Source organism: Bactrocera oleae, chromosome 5 (genome assembly GCF_042242935.1).
Source record: "Bactrocera oleae isolate idBacOlea1 chromosome 5, idBacOlea1, whole genome shotgun sequence".
Taxonomy (NCBI): Eukaryota; Metazoa; Arthropoda; class Insecta; order Diptera; family Tephritidae; genus Bactrocera; species Bactrocera oleae.
Window position 1 is genome coordinate 55,643,710 of NC_091539.1, and position 21,711 is coordinate 55,665,420.

At 38.9% G+C, this 21,711-nt stretch overlaps 2 protein-coding genes across 12 annotated transcripts in view; one reads left to right on the top strand and one right to left on the bottom strand.

The window, feature by feature from the left end:
• The window catches only part of Nost (Nostrin), a 99,754-nt gene extending 92,130 nt beyond the window's left edge, over window positions 1-7,624 (top strand). For 5 of the 9 annotated variants that reach the window (XM_070110598.1, XM_070110600.1, XM_014232015.3 and 2 more), the window contains 5 exons: window positions 3,042-3,127; window positions 3,185-3,410; window positions 3,497-4,246; window positions 5,817-5,927; window positions 5,993-7,624. In XM_070110598.1, coding sequence (XP_069966699.1) covers window positions 3,042-3,127; window positions 3,185-3,410; window positions 3,497-4,246; window positions 5,817-5,927; window positions 5,993-6,754 — 1,935 coding nt within the window. In that variant the 3' untranslated portion in view covers window positions 6,755-7,624. Of the gene's footprint in view, window positions 1-742; window positions 2,771-3,041; window positions 3,128-3,184; window positions 3,411-3,496; window positions 4,247-5,816; window positions 5,928-5,992 lie in introns of all 9 variants that reach the window. The other 4 variants (XM_070110597.1, XM_036376232.2, XM_014232014.3 and 1 more) reach the window with 1 other exon arrangement.
• A 613-nt stretch (window positions 7,625-8,237) lies between these two features.
• The window catches only part of LOC106615678 (probable serine/threonine-protein kinase yakA), an 80,243-nt gene continuing 66,769 nt past the window's right edge, over window positions 8,238-21,711 (bottom strand). For 2 of the 3 annotated variants that reach the window (XM_014231995.3, XM_070109636.1), the window contains 7 exons: window positions 16,194-17,550; window positions 15,465-15,777; window positions 11,863-12,109; window positions 11,424-11,772; window positions 11,105-11,316; window positions 9,550-9,739; window positions 8,238-9,452 (listed from right to left, as the gene is read on the bottom strand). In XM_014231995.3, the coding sequence (XP_014087470.2) occupies window positions 8,571-9,452; window positions 9,550-9,739; window positions 11,105-11,316; window positions 11,424-11,772; window positions 11,863-12,109; window positions 15,465-15,777; window positions 16,194-17,408 (3,408 nt within the window). In that variant the 5' untranslated portion in view covers window positions 17,409-17,550 and the 3' untranslated portion in view covers window positions 8,238-8,570. The remainder of the gene's footprint in view (window positions 9,453-9,549; window positions 9,740-11,104; window positions 11,317-11,423; window positions 11,773-11,862; window positions 12,110-15,464; window positions 15,778-16,193; window positions 17,551-21,711) is intronic. The other variant, XM_036376224.2, reaches the window with a different exon arrangement.

Sequence of the window (21,711 nt, forward strand, 5' to 3'; positions counted from 1 at the left end):
ATAAATTTAGTTCAAATTATTTTAAAACTTTTCTTCTTTTCTGAAATATAATTTTACAATTATTTCTTAACAAATGATGCAGCATTTGTAGCGCAAACAATAAAAAAGTGTCGCCTCAAGCCATACAAGTAGTAGCAACCGAAAGGAAAGATATGTTCTAAGCGAGGATAATATCGGATAAACCATATATTTGCATTCTATTTTCGATATCTTGCTAGGTGAGGTACAGTAATTATACCTAGTAGAATATTTATAGCTTTGCCATTTGAGTAGTAAAACACACGAGTATTTAGACCAAAAGCCCTAAACAAATTAAAATATAACAAGAGTTTCTCTCTAAAATGTAACTTATTATTTAACCAAAACAGTACGCTTGCATTTTTTATAGGTTTCTCCTATAGATAACGAAAAGACCTCATATCGTAAAAAAACAAGAACCAATTGCTTAGCTTACATTAGTTACATCAATAACGAAAGGGATTAAAACCCAAAATTTGATTTGCTAGCATTTTGCTGTTATCAATTACTAAGTTACATTTTTTATTTAACTTACTTAAGTAATTAATTTTCACTAAGTACTTTCGTAAACACAAAAGTCAGAGTTTCAATGGCAGCACAGTCTACAAATACTTTGCCTTCGACTACAAACTTTCTGCACATTGTTCATTTTAAAAAATAACAAAAACAAAATTCAAAAACCAAAAACATACAATTATATTTATGACAAACGTCAATTCCTAAGGTTAATGCTTGCAACCCTTCCGGCGGCAACAACACGACCAAAGTGGACATTTTAATCCGCGCACGGGTATTAATGTGTATTAGGAGCAGCAGCAACAGCGTAGTACTTAGTTAAGAGTTGAGCAAAATGAATCGTTTACGCACGCAAAAATTCAAAGTAAATGCGGAAAATAGCAATAACAATAACAACATCAACAATGAGAATAACAATAGTGCCAGTAACAACAATGTGAGCGGTTTACTACCAACGAGCAGTCTGCTGAACAAACTAACGAAGCGTTACTCGACGCTGAGCCATCGCATTACACGGCGACATCATGCCGGCCGCAAAGGCAGTTCGCCACAGAAAGTGGCCTCAGGCAGTTACGATATGACCGGCGCGCATTCGGATGATCATCGTTTGGAAATCGGTGCACCAGTGCTGATATCGACAACGACACTGGATGCGGATCGTTTTGATGTGAGTGAGGAGCGTCTGCGACAGATTGGTGGTGGCATAGCGGCGACCAGCACCATGGTGCGTACAATCAATATACACTCTTCGCCGCAAATGCCGTCGTCAGGCAGCGAGACGGAAGTGTATGCCGATGCCTTAAGTACACCGCCAGTCGTTGATGAACCAGCTGAATCGGCTGGTGTTGAGGAGGAGGAACATTACGAACTGGCATCGGCCGGCACACCAAAGCACACAATCGAGCCTGTAGATCCGGATGCTGATCTCAATACGCGTTTGTTATTGAAATTACCTATATTTCCTGTGCCAGAGATGAACACGCAAAATGTATCATCCATATCGGTCGAATCGCCTGCAAGCAGTGTGGAACAGCGCACTCTGGCTGCGGCAGCCGTTGAAAAGGTGTTGTCGTCACCTAAACCGCGCATACCGACGCCACCACCCAAATTACGTCGTCGCCAACACTCGAAATCAGCGCAGAACCTACACCGCGCCGAGATGAAGATCTTTCTCGAGAAAACGCCATCCATGACTTTGGATATGAGTTTGACTACAGCAGATCTAGAAAACTGTCGTGACTTACCACGTTTGCCGGAGCTCTTTGGCGTTAGCAAGTGTAGCCTTGCGCCTAGTGATTATGAGGGCAATGAGGCTGATAAGGAAAACTCATCTCCGTCTTTGGAGTTGTCACCGCCACAATGCAAAAGTGATCCGAATACGCCAATGTGCGCTGAGCAAAAGGTATGTGGCTATCTCTCGCAACAGCTGCACTTCAAGAGCGTTGATTCGTTAGATATGCGTCACACGAATGGCAAACGCCGCAGTGTTGTCTTCTCCAGCAACGCTTCGATCAATCAGCATGGCTCGAAAAACAGTCTGACGAGTCACGCCAGCACCATTGAAGAGTTCGATTTGAAGTCGGTGAGCTGTCAAAGTCTGAATGCGCAAAATCTGTTTGTCTCCATTGATGAACTCAACGAGATCACGCGCCAAATTAACGAGTCCGAGGAGTTCAATGATGATATCGATTTGGAATATTGCCTACACCGTGACAACCTCAAGCCCAGCGAACGCCGCATTACGCTCTTGAAGAATAAAAACTCGCGTCTTATCAGTTTCAATAATAATAAAGAAAAGCTTAAGAAAGGTTGGCATGGCGTTAAGCACTGGATTGGCGAGGAGAGCACAAAGTTGAAGGAAGTGGTGCAGAAGCAGGCGAATTTACAACGCGTCGCCACCTCTAAGCTCAGTCTCAACAATTCTGAGTGTCGTCAATCGCCATCCGTGCACGGTAGTGTGTTATTGCGTGGTGGTGATAGTCGCGTGGGTATGCCGGTGCTGCGCGATAGTGACACGAGTGTCGTTAGTATCAATCTGCAGCAGTCACAAGGTGCCACGGCCAGCACAGTAACCAGTCCAACGTCTGCCTTTGGCGTGAGTACTGATGATTTGGTGGATGGTAGTGGTGCTGGAGATGTTAGCGGTGGTGCTAATGTTGAAAATGAGGAGGATTTGGAGTCATCGTTTACGCAACGACCAGCTGATGAAACACCAACAGTTGCGAAGTTATTGGAGGTAAGTAGAGTGCTGAGGTCAAGAGCTTGTAAGTGGTTTTTAAAGAGGCAATACCTATTAGTAAGATTCAAACGCTTGGTTTACAGAAACTTAAGATTAATATTTGTGTGGTTTTGAGGATTATTATTAACAATTTTTAGGGCTTAAGACTTTAATCTTTTCCAGAGGGCTTTGATTGTGGTTTCCAAGTGGTTTTATGCATAAAACAATTATATTCATTCTCAATATTTGCATATATTTAAATTTGTTGTTGCTTCCTGCATATTTTCAGGGCCAAAATGGCTTCGAAGAATTGCGACGCTACGTGAAACAAGGTGGTGACTTCGGAAAGGAGCTGGTAATGATACTACAAGAAAGGTAAGATATTCTTGCTTTATTACTCAACAGAAAATAATATAAATTTTGCTCTCACAGAGTTGAGTCTGAGACATTATACTCGAAATCTCTCTCGAAAATGGCCAACAAATTGAACAAAGCTTGTCGTGAACTGCCCGGCAGCATAGCCGATGCTTGGCGTGGTGTTGCTACCGAAATGGAGAATCGCAGCGATATTCATCGCCAGCTGTCGGCTTCGCTTACAGATGAAATTGTCAAACCACTCAAGAATATAGTCGATGCACATCACAAAACCAGAAAGTCGGTGAGTAACACTAATGTAAAAGTTTTCGTAACAACAACGTTATGCTAACCCACCTCTCTCTCTCTCGCCATTTTTCACCGAAATAGGTTGAGAGCAACGTGGACAAGGCCGCGCGCACGCTAGCTGAGTGGCGTGTCAGCGAGTCGAAGGCCAAAAAATCTTCACACACAGCTGCTCGCGAAAATGAAAAACTACAGGATGCCTTACTGGACGTACGAATACAGAAATCGCCATCCATTGCTCTGCTACATCAAGGCCCTAATAAGCTTGCTGCCGAAAAGGAAATCAGATCAGCTGAGAAAGATTGCGCTAAATTGGATAGCAAACGTAAGAAGGCCGAGGAGGCTGTCAAACGCGCTGACGTCGAATACTATACGCTCTGCATACGCGCCGAACGCGCTCGTGTCGATTGGGAGATGGCAGTGTTGCGCGGCTCCTCACTGCTGCAGAATATCGAAAACCAGCGTTTGGTCAATATGAAAAATTTCATTGCAAATTATTCGCGTCTCACATCCAATATGAATCCCATATTGGATGGTTTAATGCAACGTTTGCAGCCCCAAGTCGAGGCCTGCAATGTGTTGAAAGATATGCAAGTAGTTAAGAATATACGTCGTAATTCTGAGGGTCCCAGCGAACAATTGTTGCCTGATTTCTATTGTGAACACACCACATTGGCTATGAATCGGGAGCGACGCAAGCATGCGCTTATCAAGCTGCTGCAGTTGGTCAAGGCGGACTTAGAGCGTGAGCGACGCTCACGTAATGGACTAAAGGGTCTTTCCCAGTCGTTGAACAACCAAGAGAATCAAAATATCACCGACAAGTTGTATCACGTAAGTTGGCATACATTTTCTGTTGATTACTTACTTACTCGAAAAATTTTATGGGACAGAGCTTAAAATTTATCTTTTGAAATCTCTGAACAAAATTCCTTAAAATGTATAAGAGCCAACAGCCAAAGTGAACTCTTTAAACTTTGGCTGTTGGCTCTTATAAATTTGGCTAAAATTGGTTAGTAGTATTAGGAACGCACGCCCCTAGTCACTCTCTAAGAATAGTATAGATGAAATGATAGGTCCATCTAGTATTTTTCTATACGTTGGGTTATCGTTAGATACAAGTCTTTTTTCTTCCTTTATGAGACATGCCGCCGGTTTGACAGTCTTTGGCTGGATTTAAATTCGGAATAGTTCGTTGATCCGACTGTCTTTGGAACAGTGAGAAACTATTTCGTTTCGTTTATGTATTTTGGTATTATTTTCTATAGATTTACAACCATGACTACTTCTCTTAAAATCGACTTGAATCTTACGAGGATCTTCCACGCTACTATAAAGAATCCAATTGCTAATGCGTGATCAAAATTTATCACAAATAATTCCTCTTCTATGTGGCAACTCTCACAGAAGCAGCGGCGTTCCAGCGTCTTCCTCATGCCTACTTCCCTGCACTTTCTACATGTGCCATCGTTAATAATGCCCATACGGCTCGAGTGTGTTGCCAGGTAGTTGTGACCTGTAACAAGGCCAACAACCGTCCTCCAGTCTTTTCGAGAAGTGGCGTTCTGTATGTCTTTAAAGCATTACATCTCACTTTGATCCGTTGTCAACCCTTTCGGAAATTTAATTTTTATTGTTTTTAACGACTTGCGTATTTCCTGTACTGGTTCGGCAGCCAAGCGAGAGACACTTTTGACAATTCCATTGGCTATTTTGTTTGCAGGAATATTCTTCTATGTAAGGTTAGCGACTGAAATGCACTCGCAGTAGAATTGCGCTTTGTATAGGCGTGCTTTCGATAAGTTAGCCGAATTGAAGCGTGTCTCTAATGTAGGCATCTAGAATCTTTTCGAGTGTCTTTAGAAGGAATAAGATTAGACTTATTAATATGTATATTCTTCGACAATATATTTTTGGACAATAAGCTATGTTGAATTTCGTGAAGATGCCTCAACAAATAAAAAGGTTTTCCATACAATAATTTAAGTCTGGTCGGTCATTTTGACCTGTGCTGACGTATCGAATATTTAGACGTTCGTAATGTTTTTCTAACTAAGATATCGGTTAGTTTGAGAAATTTTCTTAACAAAATTAAACATTCGTATTTTCCGGATAATAATATGATCAAGCATTGTGCTAGAAATGGAAGAAATTAGGTCAGACGCATGTACCCAATATAATGATTTCGAATTGACTTTATACTAAATATATAGGTATTAGCCAAAATCTTATTAATTAGCTCAATTGTTTGACGATCTCCACCTGTAACAAATATTTTTATTTGGCAATATTTTTTACCAAAAGCTTTTAAAGACTTCTGGAAATATGTCACACGCCTGGTATTGAAGGAAATTGCAAAAGGAAAATTATTAAGAAAAACTCAATTTTATTTCAATCTTTACAGATACGCTCGATGCTGACCTATTTGGAGGGTGCACGCTTCAAATTGCACTCAGCATTATTGGAATTGGATCACAAGCCGAGATCGTCACATCCACTGGCACAACATATACAGGTATTTAGACAACCAAATATAAATTTTCCCATTTAATTACAACCAGTCAACTTCCGTTCTAACAGGTTACACGCGATCGCACCGGCCTACAACAGAGCGTACTTAAAGTGCCGCTCTGGCTAAAGAACAACGATCGCATGAGTCAAGACGACAGCGCATCGGTGCAAGAAAACGAATACGAATGCGTAAATCAAACGTCAAATATATCCAATGCCAGCTGTACCGATCTCAGCAAGGATATACTCGTGCGTAAATTCAGTCGCAGCAAGAGCAACATTGAAACGCTAAGCAACAAGACACAGCTTTGCATTACCAGCATTGATAAGACAAAGACAATACCAGCGAATATCGACAATGATCCGTACAGTGATCGTGGCCAGGCCGATGGCGGTTCGAATCAACAGGATTCGGATTTCGATGAATTCAGCTCGCAGGATGATGACGATGAGCAAACGACCACCACAAACAGTTCGGGACGCAAAGAACACAAAGCGATTATCGAGAAGAGCACAATGTTGGCGAACGGCACAGCCACGGCCATGTCTAATGGTGCGACGACGACGCCTACAATCTACCAAAATGCGGCAGAGCTACATAACGGACAGAGCAATATGAACGGTAATGCGAATGCGAATGGCGGCGCACCCATTATACTGAGTCGTTGCAAAGCCTTATACAGTTATACACCGAAATTGTATGACGAGCTGGAGTTGACGCCGGGCGATATTATCGAGGTGCACGCCAAGCAGGAGGACGGCTGGTGGCTGGGCGCGTTGGGCAATCACGTGGGCATCTTCCCGGCAACTTATGTGGAGGAATTCGCTTGAAGAGTGTAGTTTAGGAGTTATTATTACAAGTAGGTGTAAAGCAAAATGTGCGGTTGCAAGTGTGTGGTCTAAGCGTACGCAGCGGACAAGTATATGTATGTATATATCAGAGCATGCACGAAGGCAGACGTTACGCGCAACGCAGTGAGAACGTTTTCCGTATTAAACGCCTTATCATAAGCAATAACTTGTCTTCCCTACGACTGCCAAACAGGGTTCAAAATTGGAGCTCTAAAGTTATGAGAAAATCAATAAAAGTTAGCTTGACACTCTCAAATTAGTACTAGGAAAACAGAGGGCAAGCAACACGGAGTTGTTTGCGCGCCAACATGGTTTTCGAGATATGCAAAAATAATAAACACAGAAATAATAACATTTGAGCCACAACTCTGGCGAGCTAGCGAATCTGATTCGTCATTAATTTATAAAAATGCATAAACTCTGTTCAATTTCCTCTTATTTTTTTTTGTTTAAAAAAGTAATTTTAACATTTAGTTTTAATGCAGCTTAAGTTGTTAAATTGATTTGCTTATATATTGCTTATTATGTATGTATTTATATTCGAAAAAGTGTATAACTTACTAGAACCCGCTCAACAAAAAATATGTATAACCAGCCAACTCACAGCACTTTAGAGCACATTCATGCATCAAAGCTGCTAATTGAGCGCTAGCGGTGTCAAAAAACAATAAAACATTGAGCCACATAACGGCAAAGTGCTTGAAGTCATTTATATTGCAACAAACATATTATGTTACATATATATTATTAGTGCAAGCTTACGTATAATAATATTTACATATGTATTTAACTACTTTTAGATTTTAGCAATAAAAATGTATTGTTTGAAATATTCGAAATCTCGAAAAATTTGTTCAATTATTTCAAATGGTGTGAAATTGGGTATTAGCGCCTTGCAAAAGCAGCATTTGCATGAAATAATCGCTCTCTGCCACTCTGTACCATAGAAACGCCTAAAAGCATGCATTACCGCTGCGCGAGCGGAAGTTAAAAGTGCAATCTGGCTGCACGATTATGCGCGCCTGGTGGAGCAGGAGAATTGCAATAGGAATTGCCACAGTTTGGATGCTACGGATGCGCGTGTGTGGTGCATTGGTATTGGTGCGCTGCAATGGCAACCCGGATATCAAATAAATAAATAGTAGCTACACTCTGTGGTATGTCAAGCGCACTGTAAGCGCGCTCTTGCGGCTGTTAGTATTAACTGCCTTGCACTCTGTGTCGCCCTGTGCCACAGCAGCGCCTGAAAGCATGCACTTCCGCTGCGCCAACGGAAGTTAAAAGTGCATTCTGGCTGCGTGACCTGCTGCACGTTTATGCGCGTTTGGTGCAGCAGGAGCATTGCAGTAGGAATTTTAGCGCATCGTGGGTTGCGACTAAAACAACAACAACAACAACAGCAACCATATGAAACATGCAAAACGTTGGATTTTGGTGATTTTTAATAAAAACAAAATGTGTGTTTTATGAAAATTAGCGTTTATTTGATATGTGTGCTCTTAAAATATATGCACATATGTGGAGTACTGTTATAAATTATACAAGATTATACCTCGCATTTGTGTTATTTTTCTTTAGGTGCAAATAACATTTTCAATAAATATTTTTCATTAATTATGTTCATATACATGTGTGGAATATTAGTTGACACTTTTAAAATTACAATAACAATATATTAATTAAACTATATATTCATAGACTTTGAGAAATTAACAAATTATCTACGCTTCTACTACATATAATATATAAATAAGCTGAATGTGTGTCTCTAAAAGCTAAAGCCGACGCTTTGTGGCTAAACCTCATTTGAACCCTCCAAGCTGCGCAATTTCTGATACATATTGATGTAGTGCGCTTGCAATTGTTTTTGGTAGTTCAGCACCTTCTCGCGCTCCTCACACCATTGACGCTTCTCCAGCTCGAAATTGACGCGCACATCATCCAGCTGTTTGCGCAACTTGGCGATCTCTTCGGCATAGCTCGCCGACTCTTCGATTAGCGTGTCCAACGTTGACTCCTCCAGCTTATTTGAATTGGAATGTGTGTATTTTAGCGGTTTATGTTGCTGATGATTCATCGCAATGTCAGGCAGATTTTGTGCACCGTAGACGAAGTTCTGTATGTCAGCGGACATTTTGGCCAAACGCTTCTCGGTGCGTTGCTTGCTTTGCGCACGTTCGCGTTCGTTTTCGCTTGCGTCGTTGTCATCGAGTGGCGGCGCAATCTTCAGACAGTTCATTATCAACTCAAGGTTGGTGTCGTCGATGACCTTCTCCTTGGCGCTGTTGACCGCCGTGATTTCCGGTTTATGCGCTTGCCGACGTGTACGATTGCAAATGTCCGTTAGATTGTCCAATTGTTGTTTCAAGCGTATGAAGCGTCCGGAGGGCTCCTCGCCGTACTCTTGAAAGATCGCCAGATCGGAGAGCTCTTTGCGCAGCTTGGCCAATTCATTGGTCAGCGCGAGTATCACCTGATCCTTGAGTATGATGATTTTGTTGAGCTGCTTCAGTTCGCTTTCGGCTTGTTTGTCGGTGCGTGCCTGCTGCTGTTCGACTTGTTTTTGCTGCTTCGTCATTTTCTGATTCTCCTGCAGACTTTCGTAGATCTGCGTTTCGGCGTTGGTGTTCTCGTGTCGCAGATGCACAATGGCGTGTTCCTTCAGTGTGATTTCCACCTATTTGTTAGCAAGTGGGAATTATTTTCAATATATTAGTCATCATAAGAGAGAATGTTTTATTTATAAAGTTTACTTTAGAGAAAAATTTACTCACATTCGCTTCCTTGAGCTGCGATTTGAGCAGCGCCAGTTCACCATTGCGCTCGCAAACTTTCCATTCGCTCTCTTCTAACTGCACTTTTATGCCGGCGATTGTGTTCTCCGATTCACGCAATTGCTCTTCAATATAAGCGACGCTGTCCTTGAGATTACGCTCGGAATTCTTCAAGCTGCCATTGTTACTCCTGACAAAATAAAAGATATTGGTATAAGCGTGAATTTCTTTGAAGGTTTTCAACAATTTATGGAGACGGTTTTGAATAGAGCCAGAGATTTGAGACTTTTCTGAATTGGAGCAAGCTTTTTTAGTAGCTTTGTAGTATAACTTAAGCATTACTTTATCTAGACCAACAGAACCAGAATTATTTCTGCTTTTGCTTATTAACTCTACTAAAAATATTAAAAGATTTTTCCAATACATGAGTTTAATAATATGTATCTCGGGTTGTATAAGTGTGATCGGGTTAAGCTATATGGTGTTCAAAATTAAGATTTTGTACAATACTAAAAAAACTCAGAGTGTTTTGTGAAAATATGCCATATTTTACAATTTTACTTCGATAAAGGTGAAAACGCAAGCCAAGAGGCTGAAAATGTAAACAGTTTTTATATTTTTATTACAGTAAGAGTCAATCATGCACAATTTTGGTTTCGTCGATACCGTTCAGGTGATTTCAATGTCAAAAATGTCAAAAATATCGATAAAAAAATGGAAATCGACGAGTCCGACCTTTATGTAAGCATTGTTTCGATTGTCCAGAAGCTAAAAATTGCACAAAAACCAAATTGCAGTCATTTAAATAACGGTTGTTTAAATACAATTATAATAAGATTTTCGTAGCTTCGTCGATAATTTTAAACAAGTTTTCGAAGGAGGACTACAATTTATATGTCACAAGAAACACTAGAAGTTAAATAGGCTGATCCAACATCGATATACCTATATGGATATAGGTAATATAGAAAATCTGCGGTTTGAGCTGTCTCCAGACTATTTTAGATCGTGTGATTGGAAGTATATACAACGTTCTCCACAAAAAAAAAAAAAAAAAAAAAAAATCGCTACTGATATCAAAGTTTCCAGAACGCGATAAGGTCTACACTATAGGTCGTAAAATTCATATAATAATTGGAGGAGCAATTTGGCTTAATGCCATTGAAAACACTTTCTGTTCGACTAAGAGACACATAGCGAAAATATAATATATAAAAGCAAGGAAAAACGTTAACTTCGGTTGCTACTATACACTTCACAAATACCGAAGATTTCTTAAAGAACTTGATTTTGACCGGTCAGTTAGTACGAGTATGGCAGCTATATGCTATAGTGATCCGATCACAACAGTTTATTGCCTTGTGCTATCACCTACACCAAATTTTTTGAAGATATTTCGTCAAAATAAAAGTTTTCTGTACAAGCACTTGATTCCGTTCGTTCAGTTTGTGTGTGAAAATTATACTCTGGCTCTCCGACGCTTCCTTCTGGGTGTTACAAACTTCACGACAAACTTAAAAAACCCTGTTCAAGGTATAAATAGCCCGTTACTCACCTCAGTATTTCATTTTCATTCTTTAAATCAGCCACCTGCTCGCGCAGCTTATTCGACTGTTCCGTATGCCGCAGCTTGTGCTGTTTGAATTGGAACTGTTGCATGGCCAGCATTTGCTCCATTTTCTTCATTTTCAATAAATATTCACGCTGCTGAGCCTCATAGAATGTCTTCAGACGTTTTGTCTCCTGCTCCCAAAAGTTCTCTTTGTCCTAAAAACAGAGCGAAAACAAAGAAACAAAGAAAAAAGAAACACATTTTAGTTAGCATCAACTGCGCTTTTATATCAGTGTGTGTATATATGTGTGTAAATTGAAACCTTTTGTATTCGGAATATTACTTTCTCATTGTGCTCCATTGTTTGACGTAAATAGGAGAGCTCCGAATCACGATCCTTAAGCGCCGCTTCCAAATCTGATATACCCGAGTCGGACGGTGAAGGCGTCATATCGCACTGTTCGCTCAGCAGATACTTGCCACTGCCATTGCCGGCGCTGCCACCACAACCATTGCTGCCACTCGAGTTGCCACTGCCGGCTGTGCTGCCCACGCCAATGAAACCGAAGTTGTTTGTGCCGCCGAGCATAGCGCTTTGCTGCAGACCATTGCTGTGATTGTTGTTGGCGTTGTTGTTGTTGTTGTTGTGTGCGCTGCTGCCAGTCGATTTGCTGTGAATGCCATTAAAATGAGTTAAGTGCATATAAAAGTTTCTATTAGCGCTTTAGCGATTTCTATTTCAATTAATTTCCTTGGCTTACATTGTGCTACTTTGACTATTCGCATCCGAATCCGGTGTATGCCGAATCGATTCCATGCTATCGTTGATTTTTAACGATCTGGAACCACGACGTCGCGCCATAAGACTGTTGCAATAATTATTGCTTGAATAAGCGCCAACGGCCATGCCTCCGAGCACACCACCGCCAGCACCGACTCCATTAATGCCACTAGCAACACCAACACCACTGCCACCGCCGGTGCCGCCATGCCGCAAATCAGACGTGCCTGCAAATAAATGGAAAAGAAGAAGACAAAGCTTTTAAAATCGCTGCCACTTAAACAACAAGTTATAAGTCTAAGCTTAAGTTTACATGTAAGTATGTAATCATTAATAAAGTATTGCAATAATTATTTCGAAATGTTTAGCGCATTTGCCGAATTTTCATGTTTGTTTTGGAGTCTTTCGAAAAACATTACACGAGTAGCGGTTAGTAATTAAAAATGCTTCCTTATACACCCCGCGCTTTTTTCAATGCAATTTGCTAGCTGCAATGTTGTTAATTACATATACACCAAGAAGAAGGAAGACTCACTGATTCACGCCCGAAGCTTAATACACCTCGCTGATCGCAAGTGATTTACCATACACGGAATGGACATAGTATAAACTTGTTTTGGTTAGAATATTTTGGAAATCATACTTAAGTTAATCAAGCACCGCAGAGCTGATCTGTACCTTCTTTGAAAAAATGTATCGCATTTGGCAAAGACCTTCAATTTTTCAAATCAATCAATCAAGGAAAATATGATAAATGATTGTGACATGTTTGTATAAGAGAAGGATATGTACCCTAATCTCGAATATACTCTCAAAATTTTTTAAAAATTATATGCAAGTAATAACTTTGGTATTAATACAGGATTTAATAATAAGTGATATGATTAAAAAAAACACACCAATTGTTAAGTAAACTCAATGTTTTTTATTTGCTGTGAAGTACAATCGATACAATTAAGCTCTAAATCAACATAAGTATTACAAATGGGCTCCACGACTTCTCTTGCAGGAACAAATTCGCTAAACCCAATTTTCGAGCACTTTTACTACTAAATCAAATCCTATGTCATGAACGCATGTTCAATATTACCTTCTACGGCTTGAAGAGAGTCTGGTTTATTGCTAAAGACCAATGGCTTTAAATAATTCCACAAGAAGTAGTCTAATGGTGTTAACTCGCAACTACTTGGAGGCCATACAATGTCACAATTTCTTGAAATTATCGAATCTACAAACTTTTCTCGCAATAATTCGGTTGTTGCACCCCATCTTGTTGCAAGCAGATGTTGTCAAGATCAACTTCTTCCAATTACGACCATAAAAATTTGATTATCATCGTTCTACTCGTATACTTGTACTTCGCTTCATTTCGAAGGAAGTACGGACCGATAATTCCATCAGACCAAAAACCACACCAAACTGTCTATTTAGGTTACATTTGTGAATAATTTGTGGATTTTCTTCGCACTAGAATCAACAGTTTTGTTTATTTACCGCACCATTCACCATAACCATAACGATGGAGAACAAATATTTTAATAATAAAATTGAATAATTTGTAAACGTTGTTCTTGCGTATATCTTTCCATTATGAAATTGTAAACATTACTGCATGACCGAAACGACACTTAGAAATCATATCATTCCTATTGGAAAACCCGCTATAAGACCTGTTTATAACATATACATCTACTAAACAATTGGCGTGAAAGGTATATATTGAAACGTAAGTAACGACCTTAAAAACCTAACCCAAAATCTTTTATAGGTAAACTTTATGGTGGCGAAAAATCGTTTGTTTTTTTAACTATATTTAGGGGGAAAATATATTGACTTTTAAAAGAACTAAAAGCAAATTTACAAAAATGTGTATGCAATCATGTATTTCATTCTTCAGTTTTTTTAAGGGTTTTTAATTTTTTGGCGGACAAAATGCCCTAAAGGTTTTGATGAATAAAGTTCTACAACATTTGTTGTGTCCTCAGTGAACTGAAATATTCCTAACATTAGGCTTAGCCTTCAAAGGCAGCTTTATACATTTCGGACTAATCGGACCATTATTTCATGAGAGTTTAAGCTTTTTGAAAAACAAAAAAAAAAGTATGAATTCAAGTTATTAGCTGAAAAATTTCTGCTGTTACCAAAAAGTGGCTCAATGAGTTTTATCAGGATTCAAGCAAAAATTCTCCAGTGAATTGCTTAATTTCTTACAGGTCTTCAAAAAATTTCACTAAATGATATTGGATGACCGTTGAAGCTAGAGGAAAAAGCTGAGATTATCTTAAGATATCCAAGGAACCTATTGGACATATCTTTCATGAATATACAAATATATGATGATTGTAATAAATCTAAGTTTTTGTATTGATATGTGACAATGTGTCACAGTATGAAAGATGGCACCATAAATTCGCTACGTAGTCAATTGGAACGTTATCCGGTAAACTGGTCCCGACGCATCTAAAAATGCAACAGTCTTCTAGTGTCTATTTAGTGGGACGCACGTGTCAAAAATCAGTAAAAATTGCATAAATTGGGCTTAGAATCGCTTTTGCATCCACCATATTCTCTACAAGTAGATCTAGTAATCGAGCTGAAGTCCTACTTTGGAACAAAAGGCAAATCATACTTCAAAAATGGTATCGCCGAAATTTTGGAAGATAGATCGCTCATGTTACTCTGTGAACGTTGGTTAAATATTTACATATGTATGTATATATGTATATGTTAAATATGAAAATGTAATTTTGCAAGAAAAAGTAATTTTATTTAAAACGTTACGAACTTTGCAGCCTATCTGGTATATTACTTGAAATACATAAAGTATATACTCGTATTCGTGAGAAAATAGATATCAAGGAATAAAAATAGTTAGACTCCTTTGAAAAATTTTAGTGAATTCGGGTAATTTATAACCAGATTTATAGATTTTTTTATTCAACAATTTTGTATTAAGAATTAGTTTTACAATTTATTTTATTCAATTTGTTTATCACTGAGATTATTTCAACGATATTGTTGTAGATATATGAATTTTTTGGTAAAGATATCTTGACACTAATACTTATTAAGCCAAACTGTTTTCATTTTATTTAAAAACGGAAATATGATTAAATATAATTACAACAAATTTCTGAAGGGAATTTATATTTCCATGTCAATAGTGTTTATTCTATTAATGCCAGTTGCAATCTGTTGTTCAAACTTTTAAGGCTGTCCTAGTAATGACTTTTTTTCTGATATAAAGTCGAAGTCTATTCAAAACAGCAGTCAGAAAATTGTCTAAATGTAAAACAAGCATGATTATCAAGAAGATATTGAGTACAAGGTGTCACCATCATTACATCAATAAGCTATCTACAGATTAACTGCAGCATCTGACGGTTTATATCGAGAAATGGTCAAACAGCAACCAAAAAATTGCGATTGTACCCATATTATTTGGGACAAAGCAAAATGCAATCAAACACAATCACACTTCGTTACAAATCAAACACAAAGCAGTAGGCGCAAACATAAGCGCACCTAACGAACCGAACCCATCACCAAATCAATAGTTTCCTCGCATCATTAATTACTTACTGCCAAAACGCATATTGCTCGAACCCTGAGTCGCTGTCAATGATGGCGTAGAGCCATAACGATCGCCCACAACTGCTGTCGCCACATTAGTCGTCGCCGCTGCGGTCGTTGCTGCAGTCGCATCGCCGGCAACATAACGACCGTGCTGTAAGCTGTAGTCCGGCTCGAAGGGGATTGGCTTGAAGGCGATGGGACGCAAAAGATTCTCATACGACGTCATCACAGACATCGCTGGTGTTGCCATTGTTGTTGCTGCAACTGCTGCTGCGGCTGGTGTAGCTGTTGTTGTTACAAGCGCTGCTGATGTCTTTGACTGCAATAGAAAAAGAGAAGAGAAGGAGAAAAAGTAAATGCAAAAGGTATTAGCAGTTCGCGGAAAACTGAATGACTAAGCAAAAGCTATAAATGTAGATAAATGAAGTGGAATAAAATAATTGAAAGCAAACTCGACCCAGCGACCGACTGACAGACACAACAATCTACGCTTGCCGAACGGTGCCACTGGGAACGGCCATGAATGAGCCGAGCCGGCTGTTTTAGCGGTTGCGGCGGCTAATGCTGTTGCTGTACCAAATGCAAGCGATTGTAGTTGTTGCTGTTGTTGTTGCAGTTGTTTAGTGACACTGACACACCCAAGATTTGTTGGTGTAGCGAAATTTGAGTTCGCCGATGTTCGCGTTAGATGTGTATGTGTGTGTGTACTAATAGGTGTGAAATCTTGTTACAAACCTGTTCGCTGCTGGTTTCTCCAGCGCTGATACTGCCATTCATTGTTGTTGTTGTTGTTATTGCCATTTGGCCTGCTGTTGCTGTTGAAAGGTGTTGCAAGTGTGATATGCCGCCGGAACTGCGTTGTTGCTGTTGCATTTGTTGCTGTTGCTTTTGCAGTTGCTGCTGCATTTGTTGCTGTTGTTGTTGTTGATGTTGATGTAGGTGCGCCAACTGACCCATTGCCGGCTGTGAGTGTTGCCGCTGCGCCTGCAGGTGCTGTTGCTGTAGCTGCTGCTGCTGTTGTTGCACCAGCTGGTGCTGCTGTTGTAATTGTTGTTGCAAGCGCAATTTCTGTTTAGCATCTAGCGCATTGCCAGCCATATTATTGAAATTGCCAGACATACAGCTACCGCTGCCGCCGCCAACACTCTCCGCTATACTCAGCCGATCGCTCATTTCCGAGTAACTGCTGCGATTTCCGCTTCCGTTGGCGCCCATCAGCGTCAGCGTTGGTGTGGGCTTACGGACCAATTGCTGATGTTGCTGATAAGATGCCTGGGTGTGTTGGCGCAGCTGTAGGCTCGGCATGGAGGTCGACATTAGTGCAGGTGCGGCGCCGGGGGTGGCGCCGTGAGCTGTTGTTGTTGTTGCTGCAGCAGGCGGTTGTGTGTTCAAACGTTGATTATCACCATCGCTGGGCTGCGTTTGACTGTTGCTGACACTGCTGCTGCTGGCAGGCATTTTATCTGCCTCTCCGGCTGTTGCTGTTCCGCCACCACTCACGCCGCTGCTGCCGCCGAAAGTTCGCTTTTTGGTTATTTCAAATATTTGGCGTATATTCTGAAATTTGGTTCGCCCTGCACTGGGCAACGCATCCTGATCCAAACTGCTGTGACTGCCGAATTTCTGTCCGCGCATGCGTTTTTGCTCATTGCGCGACTTCAGCGTGCCGGTATGACTCATTATTGTTGGCTGCTGCTGTGCCTGTTGTTGCTGCTGTTCACGTGCTGTTGCCACAGGCAAACCGAGTGTGTTCTTGGCTGTGAAGGAGTGACCGTTCTCCAGCGATGCGGACCGGATGTGTCCACGTTTCGCCATTGTGGGCGATGCTTGTGTGATGTGTGCGGGGCGTGCGGTAAATGAGGCAGTGTTGTTATGGTTGCTGTTAGTATTGGTTTTACCACCCAGACGGCCACTAATGCCCAGCGTTACTGTTGCTGGTTTTGTCGTCATTGTGTAGCTTTGAATTTCTGTGGTGTTTAGATCTTTATAGTTCCGCGGGGCGTGTATGTTGCCGTCGCAAAGGTGGATATTTTTTGTCTTAAATCCACGAAACTAATGATTTATTTGTCTTAAGATGCTGAGATTGCGTTATCTGTAAGAAAGTAAAAGAAATTTTGAAATTAAATTAAGCAAAAAGAACAAAATAAATACAAGTATAAAGAAAAACGTGGGAAGACTTGAAATGCTTTGAACTTTTGGACTTCTGAAGCGTTTTGTTGTATATTACTCAAATCATTTTCAATTTTGCAACAAAAAATAAAAGCTTCAAAGCGAATTAAGGTAACTTTATGAGGAAAAAATATATTTTATAAAGATCTTTATCTTGATTTTGAGCGATCAGTTTGTATGGCAACTATATGCTATAGTGGTCCTATCTGGTCAATCCATTTTATTGTTGCCTTCGACCATAATGTATGTCGAATTTCGTAAAGATATCAATGGGTTTGAAGCAACTCTATGCAATAGTGGTCCGATATTGGCGATGTCGACAAATAAGCAGCTCTTTGGTGAGAAAAGGGCATGTAAAATTTCTGATGGACAACTCAAAAACATGAGAAATGGCTAAATCGACTCAGCTGGACACGCTGGTACTTTATATATATACTTTATAGGGTCTCCAATGACTTGCCTTCTACGTTTTACAAACTTCGTGGCAAACTTAATATTTTTTGGTGCTATAAAGCTACTTTTCGGTAAGGGTTTTATATTTGTTGGATTTGTTAATGAGCTTGCAGGGAAGCGAATTTTCACTCAATATTATTATCTACGAAACGGATCAGAGTACCGCTGTCATTTTGTTACTTATACTGTTGGACGCCTGAGCTGCTTCCAAATTAAAATCCTCTCAGAACTTATACTTTTAGTTTGTCACGTTTTGGTGAAACCAATTAACCTTAGCAGATTTTGTCGATACTATATATGAAAATAGTATATGTTTTATTGAAATTCACCTATAATACTATCTACATATCGACAATTTCTGTAATAACTCATTAAGTTAGAGATATCCTATATACTTGTACAATCCAACCTGATAGAGTAAAAGTGTACATACAAGTATGTAGGTAAAGCAATTTCCTGGTTTAATCTGTTTGTTGTGAACGAATTTTTGAGTAGATGAAGGAAATCGAACACGATCCTGTCACATTTGCCTAATATGACGTAACAAATATTATATCATTATCGCAATCCACCTTATAATGTCCACGATAGAAACAAAGAAAAAACGATTTACGTACACTTTTAGCGCAAATAAATTAAAAACAGCAAAGAGACATGTGCCATTGTTGGCAAGTAACAATCACGAAGACAATGGGTCACTAAGTCAGTGAACAAGCTATGAATTGGAGTATATGTTGACTGTGTTTTAGGAAGGTATCTTTTGTATGCTGATTGATCTTTCGAACTAAATATTTAAGCAATGCAGATTATGTTGGCTTTTTATATCAACGTGACCTACATAATAAAAAATATATTATTATATTTCATATTTATGAAAAAAAGGAAATTCCAATTCTAAAGAAAATCAGTTTAATGGGCTATTCGAAAGATATACTAAAATATTTTTTTTATTTAAAAATATCAAAAGATTAGTGATGATATACCGCGATGTGAAAAAAATTATTACTAGGCTACAGCAAATAATAAAAAAGTAGGGTATCTAAACTATTCAAATATTCAAAAAGTTTTTCACTAAACATGAGTTATTTTAATTAAGGGTAAGCAGCTACGTTTATATTTGATTCTAGTTTTATTTATATGTATTTGCAGCAACATTTTTGAACTTTTTCAGACCCACCAAGTTTTTATTAAAAAAAAATCGCTGTTGTAACCTCACCTTATTAAATAACTTTACAAACGATTGCCATAAGACTGATGCTTTTCAGACACTAAATTGTAGTTAAAACTGACTACTTTTCTGACCAGTTTGATATTTCATTTTTGGGTACTTTTGCTACCTGCTAATCTGCCCTATTTATTTTATTGTAATTTCATAAATATTTGTACCATAGCAACGTGTATACTATATTCATATTAATACCTATACATATAAATATCTACGTATGAATAAGATACATATGCGCCACTAATGCTCGTTAAATCATCTACAGGTGCTATGATATTGTATTTTTGTGCTGTTTTTCCTTTAACTTATTTCGGTGAAAGGAGGGCGAACTGCAAATCTTGAAAGTTGCCATCATTACATAGATGATGTGAATTACAAGAGTAAAAAGTAATAGAAAAATATAATACATTAAAGTACATTAACAAAAACAAAGCGTATAAAAGTCAGCAAAATTGTTAATAAAAACACTGAATTAAATACATTTACGGTACAAAGTGAACAAGCAAAATATTTTTACACCAGCAAAGTGCACATTGGTCAACAAAATGGATGTTTATATGTTTCTTTTTTGCATTATTAGTTTGTTTTGCTAATTATTTAAACTATAAGCTGATATACTATGAACTTTTAATAGATAGCAGCATCCATATCTAATCAAAGAATTGAGATTCCAATGAATCAGCAAGTCAAAAAACATGAAGAGCTGGTGGGTTGATTGTGTATTTGGAAGTGAAGGTCAAACGAATCCTGATCGCAAGGAAGATATCATTACACACATTATACTCCCAAGTGAGTTCCAATGCAGCACCAGTCAGCAATTACCTGAATTTATAAAATTTCTAAAACTTGTCTAGCTTAATTTTCAAATTTCTTTTAGATGGGAGCAGTGACAACCGTGGGAAAATATCCAGTCTCTACCGACTGTAGGCATGGCATTCGCAAAAAGTAAGGCTCAAATGTCTGCTGCGCATGCTTTGCACTTCGTCGTTGCTGCCATACCAAGATTCTGAAGTTGAGAAGATTCTGTCAATCTATATATACTAAATTAATCAATCTGTCGGTCCTTAAAGTTGTAGACTTCTTTGTCTGTTCACTATCCACACTGCCATAAAGTAATTTAATTTTAGTACGCTTAAGACCTGAGGTACTTAGAAACACCATTAAAGGAGCTGATCAGTCTTGGGCAGCTTATGCACTAACGAAAAACGGACGTGGTATCACTATGTCTCCAAAATGTTTGAAATCTCGGCAAGTTTAAGATCACTATGTCTTTAGGGGCTTAGAATAAACCTAAGAACATTTGGAACATCGTCCGCAAGTACTATCTTTTAATTCGCATGGCTCGCGAATTTTCTCAAATTATTTGATATATAATACTTGTTAAAGTTTCAGTTTATTAATCAAAAATTTAACAGAAAATTTCCATTTATGTTGACCAGTGTCATCCAAATTCAATTTCGAGCGAAAGTACCATAAGAATCACAACCTTAAATGAGCTCACAATGAATTCACTTATTGCTTGGCCAACGCTCAATGACAAAGCTGCAGATAAGCGTACTCGGTATGATCGCCAGTCATCCGTTGGCGTTGAAAGCAAAGCATAAAATTAATTTCACATTTTCGTCAGACAGACAAGACAGTTGAAGTGCTGCGCAATCGCAGCTTTCCTGCCGAGTGAATGTAATGGCATTCTAATTGGAACCAAGTGAAAATGAGTGAGGAAATTTCCGAAGCACAGTTTGTATACTTAAGCCAGATTTCAAGTGCCGCACACAAGTAGTACTCAAAGGCAAGCGCGCAAAAAAAAAAAAACAAAAAAATAGAATTTAAAAAAATAAACAAGAAATGAAATATAAAACAATGAACGCGCTTTGTTTGTGCACTTTGGTTTCTTTGCTTCTAACAAGAATTGGGTTAATATGTCGTTGACACGCGCTCAGCGCTGGGCTTAGCAAGTGCTTTCTAGAGTTGGCTTAAAAGCGACAAGCCGCAAACAGACGTACTAATTGCTCGCAATGCGTAATAGAAACAAACCACGTTTAATTCTCATATTCTCATAAACACTCGCATTCCAGTAAGCAAATGTCATATTTCATTTTTTAATGTAAACTGTGAACTGCTTGCTCTGTGGACATATGTATATACATAGAGGCTCTACTGCTTTTAAGGTTTTGTGACATAAAGTTTGTAAAACTGTCAAGTAGGTGTTGATGCAATGCAATTTGAGGAAAAACAATTAGAATTTAATTAATTTGAAATTTTTTAGGCGATTTTGAAACCAACTGGTGCAGAAGTTGGTCTTCGCTTCTATAGAGAAATTTTAATTTCGTAGCGGCAACTTAAATTAACTATTTTTGAGTATCAGAACAAAACTTTTTCTTGAGATAGTCTAGCTTAAGAGCCAAC